General features: G+C 54.7%; 1 protein-coding gene across 3 annotated transcripts in view; it reads right to left on the reverse strand.

Annotated features, from left to right (window-relative positions):
* The window catches only part of Ripor3 (RIPOR family member 3), a 74,431-nt gene that overhangs the window by 17,681 nt on the left and 38,456 nt on the right, over nucleotides 1–18,294 (reverse strand). For 2 of the 3 annotated variants that reach the window (XM_005074429.4, XM_040733109.1), the window contains exons 2-4: nucleotides 9,103–9,218; nucleotides 2,096–2,242; nucleotides 350–428 (exon numbers count right to left, since the gene is read on the reverse strand). In XM_005074429.4, the coding sequence (XP_005074486.1) occupies nucleotides 350–428; nucleotides 2,096–2,242; nucleotides 9,103–9,209 (333 nt within the window). In that variant the 5' untranslated portion in view covers nucleotides 9,210–9,218. Of the gene's footprint in view, nucleotides 1–349; nucleotides 429–2,095; nucleotides 2,243–6,520; nucleotides 6,847–9,102; nucleotides 9,219–18,294 lie in introns of those variants that run through there. The other variant, XM_040733110.1, reaches the window with a different exon arrangement.

An 18,294-nucleotide genomic window follows, 5' to 3' on the forward strand; every position in this document is an offset into this window, starting at 1 on the left:
TGATTTTGGTTTTTGATACACTGAGCAACAACTCTCAGTCTGTGAACCCCACACCCTGCTATCCACAGAAAACTATCACCCTGGACACCATGACATACGGGCTCACTTTGAGGCAGGAGCAGGGCCCATGACACACAGAAATGATCACTTTCCTGAGTCACATGAACTGCCTGGATCTGGTGTCTGATGGCCAAACCCTGAGGGATGGCGCCATCAGACACACACGCACCTCTGCAGTCACCTGTCTGACCGCTCCTCCCAGAATCCAGGTGAGAAAGTTCACTGCAGATACCTCAGGCCTGAGATGGAGACCACTGTGAGCAGCTCCATCTTCATCCCGGCCACTCACCAGCCTGGAGCTCCTCTGAGAGTCTGTGTGGCGTCCGCACAGGTAATCCAGCTCAGCCTGCTGCTCACACAGGTGTTCCCTAAGGTAGACAGTGGGTGGGGAGTTGTGGGGGGGGTGGAGCAACGGACGGAGATCTGAGCAGATAGGAGGAACGGGATAGCTGGCCAGCGTAAGGGTTGGCTAGCTCTCTGCCTGGGGTTCTCCTCTGTCACCCCCAAACCCCCATAAATCAGTCTAACCATGACTAGGCACGTTGTGAAGATGGTCGGCCACACATGGATCCTTGCGGGCAGCGAGGAACTGGCTAGGGAGGCCTAAGATGAGGAGGGCGTGGTGGGTGGGGTTTGGGGGGTGGGGGGGGCAGAGATGTCAGAACAAACAGAGAGCTGACAGGGGAGGGAAATGAGGCCATGGACCCAGGGCCAGGAAGGAGGAGGTCGGTGGAGTGTTGAGTGGCAGAATCGAGCCTGTGGCTGGGGGAAGGGAAAGTCCCTTTCCAAGTGACAACCCAGGGCTGGGCTCCTCTTACAGTGCTCATTCAAGGCAGCTGGCTATCTGACCATATTGGCTGGGCCCTGCCCCTCCTCCCTGCTCCAGATAAGAAGGGAGGGTGCTTCGGGGGTTTGTGGTGTCCGGGTTAAGCAACAAGGAAGCAGGGAGCCAGGCGGCCCTTCTCGAGGTTCCTTCCCTCCTGAGGCGAAGGGCACACACCTGTCTCAGCAGGGTCTACAGCCCAAGCAGGGCCTGCTAGCACTTTCTCGGAACCTCAACCTCTCCTTCTCTGGAGAGCACTGTCTAAGTCAGAGCCAGAGTTTTGAAAACCGCTCCTTTCACAGCGTCGACTAGGTCAGGGCGGTCTCTAGAGAGGGTGGAGAAGGGGGTGTGCCCTCCACTCTGACATTTGGGGACTTAGGTGTCACTGTGTGTGGGAAATGCCTCCAGAGGCCACTGTCCTGTGGGGGCAAGGTGTGTCCCTTCCCCTGTGACTGTTCCTGCCACATCCACAGCGTGGAACCCACCCCACCCCCACCCCGTTTATCCTATCAAGGTCAGCTTACTGACTGACAGTGACATCAGCTGCCCCAACAGATGGGTTTGTTCATTTTCCTTCTAACTCGGCCTGTGCGGCTCTCCTAGCTGGGACACCAGCGCCCCCTTCAGGCCACACTCCGTACTCACAGAGCTGGAGCCCAGTGACATCTACCTCTGCTCGGAATAAAGACAAATCCTGCTATTGTCTCTGGGGCCACCTCTCCCCTCTCTCCTTCCCAAGCCTGAAGCCCCACATGCTTCCCCATGTGACCCAAGCTGATCCTGTCTCCTTCTCACTCCCCCAAACACCACATACAAGTCCACCGTCAGCTCATAACCGTCAGAGGATGGGTCTTGAGGCCCAGGCCCGAAAGCCTGGCGCCTCCTCCCTCACCACAGGACCCACAGGACCTTCTGTGGCTCCCAGCTCTCTCAAGATGGGCAGCGAAGGCCTCCACAGCTCACACGGTCCTGTAGTTCTGTCCTTTGTCCCTCTGATGTCACTCTGCATCCCTGCTTCTCTTGTCCTAGGGTCCCTGAAGTTGGAGGCCTCTGGCCTTCCCGTTATCCCCAGGAGACTTACTTCCTGTCCTGTGGCTGTGCTGTGGCTGAGGTGGTGTGGAGCAGTCCCTTTAGAACCACGCCTGACTTTTCTGCCTACACCTGACATACTGCTCAGTACTGCTGCCTGTCCGTCTGTCTCTCCCTACTCACCTGAGGCCTCTCTTCAAAGCATCAAAGATCTTCTTCACCTGCTGCGGCCGGGGGTCCAGACAGAGCGAGCCCTTGCGCAGTGTACCGTAAGCCTTGGAGGACTTGGCGGGCAGCCGTGACCTCACAGAGTTCCTGTTGATGGACTTTCTGTGGGAGGGGACAGAGAGTCAGGACAGCTGGCTGGGCTCCACTTCCATCACCTCCAAACTGTGTGCTCTTCAGAAAGCTGAGGTTCTCGGAGCCTCAGTTTCCCCATCTGGAAAATAGGAGGACTGGGTTTGAAGATGAAGAGGACAGTTACAAACCTTAGAAGCAAGCTCCTGCTGGGCGGTGGTGGTGCACGCCTTTAATCCCAGCCCTCAGGAAGCAGAGGCAGGCGGATCTCTGTGAGTTTGAGGTCAGCCTGGACTACAAAGTAAGTTCTAGGACAGCCAGGCTGTCACACAGAGAAACACTGTCTCAAAAAGAAAAGAAAAGGAAGGAAGGAAGGGAGGGAGGGAGGGAGGGAGGGAGGGAGGGAGGGAGGGAGGGAGAGGGAGAGAGAGGAGAGAGGAGCTTCCAGGGACACACAAAGCAGCCCTGAGAATCGCAGCCCCTGGGCTCCTGCAGGATGCAGCTTCCTGCTCAGCTCTAACCTCCCCAGACACAGCCCCCAGGTCTGCTTTTTCACTTGTGGATTTTAGAGAAAGAAAGTAGTAGGGATGGTAATTGTCAAGGTGACATCATGTATGGCCACCAGGGAGCTGAGTCTCAGTGAGGGCTTGTGCAGACCAGGCTGGTCAGTGCACATGCTGTCTTGGTGGCCTTCACTGATGTGGGAGGACACAGCCTGAAGTGGGCGGCACCATTCCCTAGGTTTGGGCCCTGGACCGTGGAAGAGTAGAGAAGCCAACAGTCAACATGTGCCCATTCCTTTCTCTCTGCTCGTGACTGTGAAGTCATGTGACCAGCTGCCTCTGGTTCCTGCCTTGATTTCCCTCCTGTGACCTGCAGCTGTGAGCAGAATAAGCCTTCTCTGCCCTGAATTGCTTTTGATGAGGATCTGTTATCACAGCGACAAAAGCAGTCAGGACAGTGGCCAGAGTGTCTGTCTGCACACGTGTGTGTGTGTGTGTGTGTGTGTGTGTGTGTGTGTGTGTGTGTGTGTGTGTGTGCGTGCGTGTGCACTTGTCCCTCCAGAGGCTGGAGGACTAGGCATGCTGCCTTCAGCTTTGCTTTCAGCCTCCTCAGACTTTTCCTGGTGGTTTTCACTGTGGCAGCTTCAGGGCTACAATCTTAGAAGAAACCTGATGCAAGTGTGTCTGGAACCACCACAAAGTTGGTTCTCAGGGCTGGAGAGATGACTCAGCGGTTAAGAGCACTTGCTGCTCTTCCAGAGGTCCTGAGTTCAATTCCCAGCAACCACATGGTGGCTGACAACCATCTGTAGTGAGATCTGGTGCCCTCTTCTGGCCTGCAGGTATCCATGCAGAGCAACCATACATAAAAAATATGAATAAATGAAATTTAAAAGAAAAAGCACACCTTTAATCCTAGCACTTCGAAGGCAGAGGCAGGCAGATCCCTGTGAATTCGAGGCCAGCCTGATCTACAGAGTGAGTTCCAGGACAGCCTCCAAAACAATACAGAGAAACCCCGTCTCGAAGAACGAACGAAAGAAAGAAAGAAAGAAAGAAAGAAAGAAAGAAAGAAAGAAAGAAAGAAAGAAAGGAAGGAAGGAAGAAAGAAAGAAGGAAAGAAGGAAAGAAAGAAAGAAAGAAAGAAGGAAAGAAAGAAGGAAAGAAGGAAGAAGAAAAGAAAACGTAATCGCAAAGTTGGTTCCCAGAGGGAAGAAGCCATTAGCCCATCTGGACAGACAGCTCCATTCACTCTAGGAGGCAGGAGCCTTCCTTCATGCTAGGGAAAGGGAGCCGCCATTGGCTAAGCAACATGAGGGCAGAGAAGCATGGGCCTGGGCAGCCTGGAAGGGAAGACCCCAATCCCCATTCAGAACCGCCACTCATGGCCGTGGGTGTCTGAGCAGTTACAGCTCATTTAAGCTTCTGCCTTTAGTTAAAACAGCTTCCTTGGGTGCTAGCTAGCATGCACACAGGCCTCTGTTTTGTCACCTGTAAAGCAGGGAAGCTGAGACCATAGTTCTGTGACTGTCACATGTGGGTCAGTCATTAGCAGGTGCTTTTTATACGTGAGCTGATGGGAACAACTGCATCCCAGTCACGGTTCCCAGATGCTCAGCTAACAGTGTGCCACACAGACGCAGGGAAGGCTACGGCCACAGGGACCAGAGGACAGAGACAGGAGGGTGGACGGGCCACATTCCAAACCCTGCTCCAGGAACAGGAGGACCCAGCAGGAGGTGGGGCACAGGGCACAGGCCGCACAGGGTGGTCACTCAGTACAGACTGCTCAGTCACACTGCAAACCCCTCCTCAACACCGGGAACTTAGGAGGCCTACCCTGCCTTAACAAAGGTACAGCCAGGCCTGAGGTACAGGTCTCTAATCTCAGTGTGGGGAGGTAGAGGTAGGAGGCTAGGGAGTCCAAGGGAGTCATTAGCAACATAGAGTTCAAGGCCAGTCCCAGGCACATGAGAGCCCATCTGCATAATTGTAAAATAAACCGTTGGGTTCATTTATTAGCAGTGCATACATATGGCCTTCTGCCTCTGGGGCTCACTGACCCTGGGCTTTTGGGAGTCACACACACACTGAAGACACGGCCTGTCTAGGGGTCTTTCTGACGTCCTTGAGCATTTTCTCATTGTCCTTTCTTTTTTAGATAGTGTCTCTCCGTCACCCAGGCTGGCCTCAAGCTCACAGCAGTCCTCCTGCCTCAGCATCTCAAGCGTACTTTTAGAAACCAGGAGCTCAGGGAGTGTCCATCCAATAGGCGCTCACTGAGCAGCCCCTGGTGGTCTGAGTGTCCCTGAGGGTCACAGTCTACCTCTCGAGGAGAGGAGTGAGGGTTAATGAGGCAGGCAGGGGCGGGGCACAGGCCATGGCTCTGCTCTTTCCTCAGCCCTGAGAAAAGCCACTAGGTTAGTTCCGGCTGGGTGAGATGCTGAGCATTCCACACGTGGGAGACACAACACAGACGGGCAGCTTACTCAAGCCAGGCCTGCTTGTCACCCTGCTTGGGGACCAACCCAGCACATACCAATCCACAGGAGCCTGAGTCTGTACTCAGGCTGTGTCCAAACCCCACAGGAGCCTATGTCTGTACTCAGGCTGTGTCCAAACCCCACAGGAGCCTATGGCTGTACTCAGTCCCTGTCCAAACCCCACAGGAGCCTGTGTCTGTACTCAGGCTGTGTCCAAACCCCACAGGAGCCTGTACCTGTACTCAGTCCATGTCCAAACCCCACAGGAGCCTGAGTTTGTACTCAGTCCCTGTCCAAACCCCACAGGAGCCTATGTCTGTACTCAGGCTGTGTCCAAACCCCACAGGAGCCTGTACCTGTACTCAGTCCCTGTCCAAACCCCACAGGAGCCTATGTCTGTACTCAGGCTGTGTCCAAACCCCACAGGAGCCTATGTCTGTACTCAATCCCTGTCCAAACCCCACAGGAGCCTGTGTCTGTACTCAGTCCCTGTCCAAACCCCACAGGAGCCTGTGTCTGTACTCAGTCCCTGTCCAAACCCCACAGGAGCCTGTGTCTGTACTTAGCCTGTGTCCAAACCCCAGTGCCACAGCTCTGGATACTTAACCCGCTCAGCCTCAGTTTCCTAGAGCAGAGTTAAGAACGCTGCCCTGAGATGTGTCATGGCCGTCCCTCAGCAGACGTTTACTAGATGGTGCCGACTATTCCAGGGACTAGGACAGGACAGAGCAGTAACGAAATAAACAAACGCCCACCCTGAGAGATATAGGCCAGCTGGTGTGGTCATGATCTGGCTGTCCCACGACCAAGCTGTGTGGCCCTAGGTAAGGAAGTGATGGAGTCTCTCTGGGTTTCGGTTGTCTCTCTGTGGAATGGGGTCCAGGGAGGCTCTGCTCCAAGCAGTGTGTGGTAAACAGCAGGCACCACATATGTGCCAAAGTTGAGGAGGTAAGTTTGGAGCAAGCCTATCAGATAGGGCCTGATGCAGAGGAGAGGAGAGGAGAGAGAAGAGGGGAGAGGAGGGGAGGGGAGAGGAGGGGGGAAGGGAGGGGAGGGAAGGGAAGAGAAGAGAAGAGAAGAGAGAGAAGAGAAGAGAAGAGAAGAGAAGAGAAGAGAAGAGAAGAGAAGAGAAGAGAGAGAAGAGAAAAGCCAAGTGGGCAGGGAGGGGACAGCTGTCCCAGCAGTGGCTAGGGCAGGGATGTCACCATTGCTTTGTCTCTGGTGCTGACATTCACACTGTACTGGAATGGCTTTTGGAAACCCCCTTCTCCCGCTTCCCCTCCCCCTCCCCCACCCCTCCCCTCCCCCTCCCCCACGTCACCCACCTCTTGGACCGGGCCCTCCACAGAGTTGCCATCTCAGGCACTGACAGGCCACACGGCAGACAAGGGGACAAGTGGGTTTCTGACAGATGAAGACAGTCCAGGCAGCCAGAGGGCAGTGAGGCGGGAGGTGGCTCTGGGTGGAGCTGCAGCTCACTTCAGAGGTCCACAGGCCCCGAAGCTGTGCCCCTCGGCCACCCCTTCCCTCTCCCTGGGGCTCTTGAGGGTCCAAGCCCAGCGCTGTCTCTGAGCCTCTGAAGACAGTGGCTCCAAGGGCTGGCACAGCGCAGCCTGGATGCTGAAATGAGGCTACATGCTGCACGCTGGCTGCTGTCACAGGGCTGGGAGCAGCCTCTGGGGGCGGATGTGTCACCAGCTCCAGGAGGACTCAGTAAATATTAAACAGCCCCAGGCCTGCCAGACAGGCTTCCCGGCACGTGAAGCCTAGTGCCTGGTACTCACAAGCAGCCTCTGTCTGTCATGACTGTCCCCAGCCTTGTGCTGACCCTGCCTGGGCAGGATCTGGTCACATGCTGAACCTGCCCCAGCCTCCAGGCAGGGCAGGCACTGGACTGACCACATAGACCCCTGACTGCACCCATCAACCAGGCTGGCCACGGTTCTGTGCCCGGTGACCCGTGGTGGAGGACAATGACAGCTTTACCATGCTGAGACTCAACTCTGCACGCTTCAGACGAACGATACCGCCTTCACTCTATGGATCTTTGAGCCTGTCACCAGGAGTGGTTTAAAACCAAGTCTGATGACCCCACCCAACTCCTGGCTACAGAGGCACCTGCCCGGCAGTACCGGGGAGGGCAGCCTGGATGCCAAGCTGCTGCTGAGCCTGCTGGTAGAAACTACTAGATCTCTGTGGGCACCTGGTGCAGCTCTACCCCCTCAGAGCCTGGAAGAGGGAAATGGCTTTAGCACACCTTAGTGTTAATTCTATCAGGTAACTTCCTTCTGTGGGGTACAAAGCCTGGGCTGGTCAAAGAACTGGGGAGGGACAGGGTGCAACGCAGAAGTGTGTCCCACTGAGATGGAGTCGTGCTAGGCGTCCAGGGTCGCTTTGCCCTCATGTGGCCCCTCATCTCTGCAGCTGTGTCCCTGCCTGGTAAGAAATCTGAGAATCCGGGACAGAGGTGAGGCCTGCAGCCCAATCCAGGTCAAACTGGTGTCAGACACCAGGGAGATGGAAAGGGAGTTAAAAACAGCCATGCAGGCCCAGTGGTGGTGGCGCAACAGCCATGCAGGCCCATGGTGGTGGCGCATGCCTTTAGTCCCAGCACTTGGGAGGCAGAGGCAGGTGTATCTCTGTGAGTTCAAGGTCAACCCGGTCTACAGATGACAGCGAGGACTACACAGAGAAACCCTGTCTCCAAAAAAAAAGAAAGAAAGAAAGAAAAAGGAAGAGGACGAGGAGGAAGAGGAAGAGGAAGAAGGTGCAGTGAGAGCACTGGTTAGCTGAGTGTTGGTGGCACACCCCATTAATCCCAGCACTCGGGAGGCAGAGGCAGGTGGATCTCTGTGAGTTCGAAACCAGTGCTCCGTCCTCTCCGTCCCTTCTGCCCCATGAGCTCGGGCCCAACAGCCCAGATTCAATGGCCTCAATGGGACACTGAACAAGCCCCCAGGGCACAGCCAAAGGCCCCAAACAGCGCCTGAGCAGACGGGTGGACAGGTCCCCACCACAGAGGGCGCAGAGCTCGGCTGGTTGGTTAGCTGATCAACAGTCAATTTCCACAATGACACACACACACACACACACACACAAACACACACACACACACACACACACACACACACACGCTTGTACTTAAAGACCTCAGCGGCCCCTCGGACCTGGAGGCCCCTCATGGCCTCGTGACCACAGGCCCTGGGTTAGCTCCGCCTGTGCTCCAGTCACTCTGGCTTCTCTCTCCCAGGCCCTCGCATGTGCTGTGTCCCAGCTGAGTCTCTCCCTGGCCAGCTCCTGCTGTCACAGCATGTCCGGGGGAGGACCCCAGGCCCTGCTCAGGCAGGTGCCCCACACCCACCCAACAGCCACCCTGTGAGGACACCAGCCCACATCGCCCAGCCAGCTGCTGTCATCAGAAAGCCACACCCCCAGTCCCCAGGGTAGCAGCTGAAGCCAGCAGCCTGCCCAGTGTCAACTCCCCTTCACAACAACCATAGGGGAAGCCACAACCTCCCATGTTCAAGAGTGAGGAAACCTGGGCTCAGAGAGGTGAAGTCACTTGCCTGAGGCCACAGCCAGGTCAGGTGGCCCCATCAGCCAGGTTACTAAACAGGAAGAACATTCCTTCATACCCCACCCCTAGGTGGCTAAGGCCAACTGAGAAGACATTTTGCTGTGTGACCCTCGAGTAGTGGCGCTACCTCTCTGAGCTTTTTTCCTCATTTGCTGTGTGGTGATAAGCTCAGCGGTTGGCTGTGGAAGTGAAATGATGTAGACCAGGCTGGTGGGAAATGAAATGAGAAGTTCCTCCAGGAGCAGGCGCACCCCCCATACTTTGATGTCCGGGTCACTGGCTGAGCTCTGTGCCCTCCCCCACCCCACTCTCCAACCCCAGGAGACTTACGAGACCCTCCGGGTTTGCACGCCGAAGCCAGCGAAGGAGGCGCTGCGGCCCACAGTCCCCACAGCCCCGGCATCCCCCGGAGACAGGAAGTGCAACCTCACAGACATGGCTGTCACCTGAGAGGAGAGGACAGGAAGTCAGCATGGCTAGACAGTCTGCAACAGCTTCGAGAGCGCACGCGGGCCCTGCCTCCACTCACACCGGAGCCGGCTGCGGCTGCATGAGGAGAGGGGACGTGGGGTTCAAAGCCAGGCCTCTGTGCATCTCAATGCTGAGCCCACGAGCCTTCCGCTCTCCCCTCCCCCACATGCAGAGCCAGCACTAAGCACCTACTGTGTGCAAGCTCTGTACCGGACACACTGAGTGCACAAACAAGATGGCAGCAGCGTGGGCAAAGGCCCTGTGGCACCAGAGGATCAGCTGTAGCCCAGAGACAGAGCAGGGCTACAACCCCTTGTAGGACTGGAGGGGCCGCAGACACAGGACTGGAGGGGCTGCAGACACAGGTCCCCAGAGAGCAGGTCGCCTAGGGAGGACTTTGGCCTTCCAGCTGGGCAGAGGTAGTGGGGAGCCATGGGTGGATTTGAAGCAACAGTGACAAACACATCAATGGCTGCTACCAGCCTGGGCTCACTGCCTATCTGGGATCCAGGCTGCAATGAGGCCGCCCACGGGGTCCCGGCTAGCTTCTCTATTTTCCAAACCATCTCCAGATGGAAAAAATCCCTGGGGAGCACAGCCCGGCGAGCTGGCATCTTCTAGCACAGACAGTCGGAAACTTCTCCGTATCTAACCTAAATCTCTCCTGCTGCCGTTTCATACTCTGTTCCTTAGCCAGGACGGTGCCAGTCTAAGGGTTCCAGGGACTCGAATGCCCACACACGGCCTCCCAACACCTCCACCCCCCGAGGCTCCTTCCCCTGTAGTGACCCTGTCCCCCGGTATCTCCTTCACCTCCACGCCTTGGCCTGCTGCAGCCTGTTCACAGCTGCCGGTGTTGGTCTCGCATTTTGTTTAGAGTCTGTCCCTCTCGGGGGTTCAGAGGCCCGTGCTGCTCCTCTGCTCACCCATGCTGCATCTCTGCACGCCGGTGCAATCCTACAAGCCTTTGCCGTCTGCCTCCTATCCTGAGGCACCACCACACGGCACAGTATACAGGAAGGCATCTAAAGCACAAAGCTAGCCTCAGCTCTGGGCCTGGGCCTTGGTGTTCACAACTGTAAAATGGGCTCAGAGGTTCTCACCAAGAACAAGATGTGCTGGGAGTCCTCCATGTACAAGGAGTGTGTACCTGTGAATGTGTGTGTGTGTGTGTGTGTGTGTGTGTGTGTGTGTGTGTGTGTGTGTGTGTGTGTGTGTAAAATGACTCACTGGACATTTGACTGAGGGGACCAGAGCCCTGAATGCAGTCAGTGTCCGCTCAGTCCCTGCTGGCTGCCCAGGGTTCACGTGCTTCCTGCACACCGATGGGGAAGTTGAGGCGATGTGAGGAGGTATGAAGCCCTGTGAGAAATGCAGCAGACAAAGCCCCTTATTCAACCCACACTACCTCCTAAGGAGCAGGAACAACTGATGCCTCAGCTCCTCAGATGGGGGAAACTGAGGGCCGGAGGGCAGCAAAGACCTTCCGGGACTCTTATGGGGGAACTGCAAAGCCTGCTTGGAACCCGGAAGTGTGTGCGTCTCACCTGGCACCCAGGTACCATCGCTGGGGACACAGCTCCCCGCCCCGTTGACTTGTTCAGGGAGGCGTTTGAGGCACTGGTATCCTCTTCCTGGCTTCAGTGGGAATTATGAACACTCCATCTTAGGCTGTCCCTCCTTCTGCTGGGTGTCACCAACCCACCAAGGCTCCTGCCCTCAGCCCACTCCAGAATGGCTGTCACCTTCTCCCAATGCTGGGCCAGGGAAAGAGGAAGTCAGGGCCACCCTGGAGTCCTCAAAGTCTTCATTCGGGCTCTGTCCAGCTGGTGGGCATTCCTGGTCTCTGACAGCGACAGCCATTGTCCCCTGAGGGCTAGGGAGGCTGGGGTCCCCACAGGCCAGTGACAGCCAGTGTCCCCCTAAGGGGATCCCCACAGGCCAGCACTATGAGGTCCTAGGACCCTACTCATCTCCCTGTGACAGGGACAGAGCTCAGAGACCTGTTTCTTACTCTGCAGTTGGCCCCATGGGCTGACTTCCTGGCCAGTTCTGCCCTCTGTTCCTGGACACCTCTCAGGACAGCCTTCTTCGGTATCTCCTATTTGGGGTCTCTAGGTCTGGGCTGGGGTCAGAATCCTTTTCCTCAGAATCCTTGGATCCTTCAGTCACCACAGACAGACTGTGGACTTGCCCTCATCTGAGATGAGGCTCCCTCAAGTGGCTATGTGAGCTTGGGGTACCTGGAAGACCCCAGTTCATCATCAGGGTGCTGAGACCCACAAGAGAGGCTAAGCCTACCCTCTAATCCCCCAGCAGCCCCCTCGAACAATGACCAACAGGGAGGTGGGCAGAGGGCAGATAGAGGGTAGATAGGGCATGTGGGTGTCTTTTCCGGCCACACGCATTGGTTACTTTTGCTTAGCTCAGCCACTTCAGAACTAAAGGAACTTGAGTAACAGAGATAAAAGGGTGTGTTTTTTGTTGCTGTTGTTGTTTTTGTTTTTGTTTTTTGGTTTGTTTTTTGGAACTGGGTTTCATGTAGCCCAGGCTAGCCTCAGACTTGCTATGTAGTTAAGGCTAACCCACCTGCCTCTACCTCCTGAGTAAATTACATCACATACACACCCAATTGATGTAGCGCCAGAGCCTGGGACCTCAGAGATGCTGGGCAAGCGCTCTACCCACCGAGACACCAATGACATTGTATCCACAGAGCCGGTGCCTGCTGGATGCCAATCCCTGGCTCTGCTGCAGACGTGCCCCTGTGACTCCCACACGCCACAGGCCTCACAGCCCACGGCCTGCTCCCTGCCTGAGGCTGGACCAGCTTGGTCCATTCCCAAGACAAGTTCTCTTAGATAAAGACGCCGAGGCTGAAGCCGGGCGTTGGTGGCACACACCTTTAATCCCAGCACTTGGGAGACAGAGGCAGGCGGATCTCTGTGAGTTCGAGGCCAGCCTGGTCTACAAAGTGAGTTCCAGGACAGCCTCCAAAGCTACAGAGAAACCCTGTCTCGAAAAACCAAAAAAAAAGACGCCGAGGCTGGGACTGGAGAGATGGCTCAACAGTTAAGAGGGCTGGCTGATCTTGCAGGGGACCCAGGTTCGGTCCCCAGCACACACATGACAGCTCACAATCACCTATAACCCCAGCTTCAGGGCCCCCGACACTCTCTCTCACTGACCTCTGAGGGCTCCTCCATGCACACACACATAAAATAAATAAATCTTTAAAAAGAAAAGCAACTGAACTGAAGTCATTATTCTATTACCTGGGACGCTGAAGCAGGATTGCTGTGACTCCCAGGCAAGCCAAAGCTACAGATTTCTCAAACCAACAACAGAAAACAAAAGAAACAGTCTGGGAGACGGATGGCTCCTGCACCTCTGCTGACAGGAAACCCCAGAGCTGAGACTGCGCCCTACACAGGAGCTGGGCTGTGCTCACCTCCCGGGTGCCCTGAAGACCCCTCCACCCAGCAGTCGAGGAGAGGGGAGAGCCTGAAATGGGGGCAGGGCTGGGAAGCTCCCTGACCACATAGCAGCAACTGAGCTATGCAGTCAGCAGCACCCCATCCTGGCCAGCCAGGTAAGGCTATTCCCCAACCCCCCAAGTGGGAGAGAGAAGGATTGAGTTTGGGCTCCCCAGACTAGGATTCATGAGCAGACGCTGACAAGCCCCAGGGAACGTTCTAGAACCCCTGATGCTAGCTTTGTATCAGGCACCGCACACAGGGGTACCAAAAAACGAAAAGCAAGGTGGGCTACTGGGGCCCCTTGAGGACCCCTGGGCTCACCCAACTACCTCTGTTTTGGCCGGCACCAACTCCACAAAGCTGCTGTCTGCAAACAAGGAGGCCCAGGCTGTGCAGAGGGACCTTTGGGTGGCTCTGAGCCACCCTGGGCAGCCAGTTGTCTGCAGGAGGCAAGGTGAGCAGCTAGGACCTGTGGGACCCCTGGGCAGAGGAGCGGGCACAGCAGCCATAGTTCCCAAACCTTTGGTGGCAGACGGGGCAACCTCTTCTCCGTCCTGCCCCTTGCTGCCTGGCTCTGGTGGCACCCGGTACCGCTGGACCCTGCAGACCAGCTGAAGGCGGCTTCACCTGGACCTGCTTTCCTCTGGGAACCCTGGACACAGTCCTGGGTCTCTGCCCTCAGGTGCAGGCAGAGGAAGCAGAAACTTCTGTCCACAGCCACCCGCGTCACCGCCCACCAGAAACCTGCAATTTCACCTCATTTCGGGGTGAAGCGGCTAAATTTAGCATGGCAGGCTTGTGGGGCTAGGCGGCTTTTATGACTGAGTCCCTCACTTAGGGCTCTTTTCTTCCTCCCCTAAATGATGGCCAGGGCTTGAATTGCCTTTGGGAGTTTCTGAAATAGCTCCCTTGGTACAGCCTGAGAGGAACTGCTAAATCAGACCCGGATGGGAATGAGCCTAAACAAGAGTTGCGGATGACCCAGCAGAACGCCCTGGAACCAGACTGTCTGACCCAGAGGGGGCCCGAGGGAGCCAACCTCTCATTTCACGGCATGCTCACGTGGCTTGCCTGGAAGAGCAAGAAGAAACGAACTCTCCCCAGCTGAGTGGATCCAGTGCACCATGCAAACCCTCCGTTGGGGCTGTCTCGGGCTTTTGCACTGACTGCCCTCCTGCCAGCTCCCTCGAAGCCTCGAAGCCTTCAGGTCTCACGGCTGAGGCCACTTCTTCCCAGAGACATCCCTGAGCGAGCCCTGGCTGGAGAAGCCTCATCCCTCGTTCTTCCAGAGCCCAGGGAGAGGACTCTGGCTGTCTTGCCTAAATGTAGGTTAGGGCTCATTACATCCTTCACAAGAATTTCTGCTCCCAGACTGGACCATTTCTGTCCCATGCACACCTCTGGGCATGGCCTAGTAGTGATTTAATGAATAAAGGAAGGATATTGCTGAGGGTTCTACTTGCTCAGTGCGTGTCTTAGTGAGGGTTTCTATCCCTGCGAAGAGACACCACAACCACAGCAGCTGTTATAAAGGAAAACATTTAATTGGGGCTGGCTTACAGTTTCAGATGCTCAGTCCATCATCATCATGGTGGCCTTCAGGCAGACAGAAACGGTGCTGGAGAAGGAGCCGAGAGTTTTCTACATCTCAGTCCACAGGCAGCAGGAAGTGAACTGTGTCACAATCGCCAGACTTGAGCTTGTAAGACCTCAAAGCCCACCCCACAGCGACACACTTCCTCCAACAAGGCCACACCTCCTAACAGTGCCACTCCCTATAGACCACATATGGAGGCCATAGCTGTTCAAACCTCCACCATTAGCATGTACTGAGTACCTACTGTGTGCAGACCCTGGGCACACAGTTGTACTAGACCACTAGGCTTGCCAATTCTACTAGACTAAGTAGCCAGCCAACTCCATGCTGCCAAGCCTAGTTTCTGGGGGTCACAGAGAAAGGCTGGCTTCATTGGTGGTTTTGTGGAGTTTTGGGGTGGCAAAAAAGACTTCTCAGGTCAACCTCTGTACACACACACACACACACACACACACACGTTGATTTCTTTTTAATCCAAGGTCTTGCTACTTAGTACCCGCTGGCCTCTAACTAGCTGCTTCTGGCTCCTGAACACTGGGGTGGCAAGCGAGTGCCAGCACACCTGGCTGCTGACTTATTTTAAGGAAACCTCTGTTTAACGCAGACTGTCTGTGTATTTGTGCCTGGCAGGTATTAAACACAGGCCTTAGCTGAAGCAGAGCAGAGCTCCTGTCGCAGCCTTGCCCCTGGCTGTGTTGTCCTCCAGGGTGGCAGCCATGGGGGAAGGACCAGGGATTCCTCTGCCCAGCACAGCCCACAGCCCTGACACCTTCCTGCCCGGCTCAGCCTGCGCCCAACCCTTGACTCGAAACTCAGAGACTCACTAAGGACCTGTGCTGTGGGTGGACACATGGATCCCCTCAATGGCGGCCACAGCGCCTGGCCCAATTTACAGAGTGTGAGCACAGTCACTCACGGCCAAACATGGGGAAGGGAAAGGCCAGCCGTGTGTGGCCCTAAGGGGAAAAGCATGGGGTTCCTGGAATCGATGTACACGGATGGCCGATGCTGGAAGGAGGCGCTGGGGTTAAAGATGTAGCGTGGAGTTGGGGTGGTAGCTCCGTGCTTGTCTTGCATACGTGGAGGTCAGTCCTCACTGCCATAGCAAAGAGACATTGAAAAAGACTTCTCAGGTCAACCTCTGTACACACACACACACACACACACACACACACACACACACACGTGCACAGGTGCACACATACCCACGTGAACATGCACATGACTAAAAAAGACACATGTGACCAAGCTCCCCCTCCTTCCAGCTCATGTTTTAGAGTGGGCAAGCTTCTTCCCTGTACCCCTCAGAGGCAGAGTGCCCTGGCAAAACCTGCATCTCCTTTCAACTTTGTAGCCAGCAGTGTCCTACCTACCCCCGTCCCCTGCAAGAGACCACAACCAGAGTCCCCTCTTCTCAGACACACCAAAGTCCCCCTCCCCCAGCCCACTCTACCCAGGCAATCTGTCACCCCCTCACGCTGGGCCATCCGCTAGCTGATGCGACTGTAGACACTGCTGTAGCTCAATGGCAGAGTGACCATACGAAAGGCCCTGGAGTCCAGTCCCAGTGCCGCAAAAATAAAGAAGGTAAACTCACATAAAATAGAAAGCAAAATAGCAGAAAGCATAAGTAAAAGCATTCACCAGGCTTGCTACACCCACTCTGGGAGTTTTAACAGGAATCATCGTAGCTCCCCAAGTGATGACCCTCAGACTGTGACTCTCACTGCTGCCACACCCTCCTCGGTGACCACCATAAGGTGGTGGTGTTCAGGGCATCATCGGGCAAGGTGGAAATCCCAGGGACTGCCTCTAGAGTGCGCACTGGAGCAGCAGAGGGAGGCCAGTTCCGTCCCAGCCCTTTAAACTTCTTTTTATTTTGCATGTATAAGTGTTGTGCACAGTTTTTTCTGTGCACTGTGCATTCCTGGTGTCCACAGAGGTCAGAAGAGGGCATCAGATTCCTTGGAACTGACGTTTCTGAGCCACCATGTGGGTGCTGGAAGTCGAACCCGGATCCTCTGATAGAGCCAGGGCTCTTAACTGCGGGGTCAGCGCTCCAGGCCCATCCCCCCATTCTATTTTATTATAATTGCTTTTTTGTTGATGTTGTTGTTATTGGTAGTAGTGTTTGGATTTTTTGTTTGTTTGTTTGGCTGGTTGGTTGGATTTTTTTTTTTTTTTTTGGTTTTTTCCAGACAGGGTTTTTCTGTATTGTTTTGGAGCCTGTCCTGGAACTCGCTCGGTAGACCAGGCTTGGTCTTGAACTCACAGAGATCCACCTGCCTCTGCCTCCCAAGTGCTGGGATTAAAGGCGTGCGCCGGCTTTTTTTTTTTTTTAGATTTATTTATTTATTACATATACAGTATTCTGCTTACATACCAGAAGAGGGCACCAGATTGAATTGTAGATGGTTGTGAACCATCATGTGGTTGCTGGGAATTGAACTCAGGATCTCTGAAAGAGCAGTCAGTGCTCTTAACCTCTGAGCCATCTCTCCAGCCCTGGTTGGTTGGATTTTGTTGTTGTTGTTTTGGTCTTTTGAAACACAGTTTCTCTGTGTGGCCCTGGCTATTCTGGAACGAACTCCATCTGTAGAGCAGGCTGGGCTCAAACTTACAGAGATCCTCCAGTCTCTGCCTCCTGAGTGCTGGGACTAAAGGCCTGTACCACCATTGCCCGGCTTGTTAGGTTTTTGTTTTTTGAGACAAGGTCACTCTATGTAGTCCTGGCTGTCTTGGAACTTGCTATGTAAACCATGCTGACCTCCCACTCACAGAGATCAGCCTGCCCCTGCCTCAGGATGCTGGGATTGAAGATGTGCACCACCACGCTGGGCTCTATCCCTTATGCTTTAAGTGCTGGGCCACAAACAGGATCACAAGAGTGATTAAAAATAAACCAAAATAAGGCTAGGGGATAGCTCAGCATACTGCCTGGGATCCATCCCCAGGATCAAAACGAAAAACAAAGGGAATCCTTGAATATGGGCAGGCACGATGGCTCAGGGGGTAAAGGTGCTTGTTTGCCCAAGCCTGGCGACCAGAACTTCATCCTGGAAGGAGAGACGTGACTCCACAAAGTTGTCCTCTGACCACACACACACACACACAAAGTTGTCTTCTGACCACGCGCACGCACACACATACATACACACACATACACACACACACACACACACACGCATGCATGCATACACACACCATGCATGTGTGCCATCCCTGCAGTAATAATAATTGGGAAAAAATTAAACCCTACACTTGGGGTTATTTCAGTACAGTGACACGTAGCTACATACAAAACAAGACATTGCTTTTTCAAAAATTCCCAAGGAACACTTTTGACACTAAGAATGTGAAATTTTGCATCTGCTTTTCAAAAAACAAAACAAGACAAAACAATTCTTCTAGTCTTTTCCTGTGCAGAGAACTAATCACTGCCCCTCCTCCTTCCCCAGTTTTGTCAAGGCATAAGTATATACACAGAGTGTTCGTGACAGAGGACATCAATTGGTTAATATATTAACAGATTAGGTACTTTTTTATTTGGTTGGTTTTTTGAAATAGGGTTTCTCTGTGTAACAGTTCGGCTGTTCTGAAGCTGGTTTTGTAGACCAGGCTGGCTTCAAACTCAGAGATCCACCTGCCTCTGCCTCCCGAGTGCTGGGATCACCTGTGTGTGACACCACCCCCGGCCTTTCATTAGCCGTTTCTTATTATAAGAATTGTGTGATCCAGATGTGGTGATGCACATCTGCCTCTGACCCCTGCACTTGTGAGACGCAGACTGACATTTCAGGCCACCCTCAGCTACACAGCAAGTTTGAGATCAGCCTGGGTTACATGCAACCTCATCTCAAAGAACAGAGGGAGGGGAGGAGGAGGAGGAAGAGGAGGAGGAGGAAGAGGAGGGGGAGGAGGAGGAGGAGGGGGAGGAAGAGGAGGGGGAGGGAGGAGGAAGAGGAGGAAGATGAG

The sequence above is a fragment of the Mesocricetus auratus genome, unplaced genomic scaffold (assembly GCF_017639785.1).
Source record: "Mesocricetus auratus isolate SY011 unplaced genomic scaffold, BCM_Maur_2.0 Super-Scaffold_100028, whole genome shotgun sequence".
In the NCBI taxonomy this organism is placed as follows: Eukaryota; Metazoa; Chordata; class Mammalia; order Rodentia; family Cricetidae; genus Mesocricetus; species Mesocricetus auratus.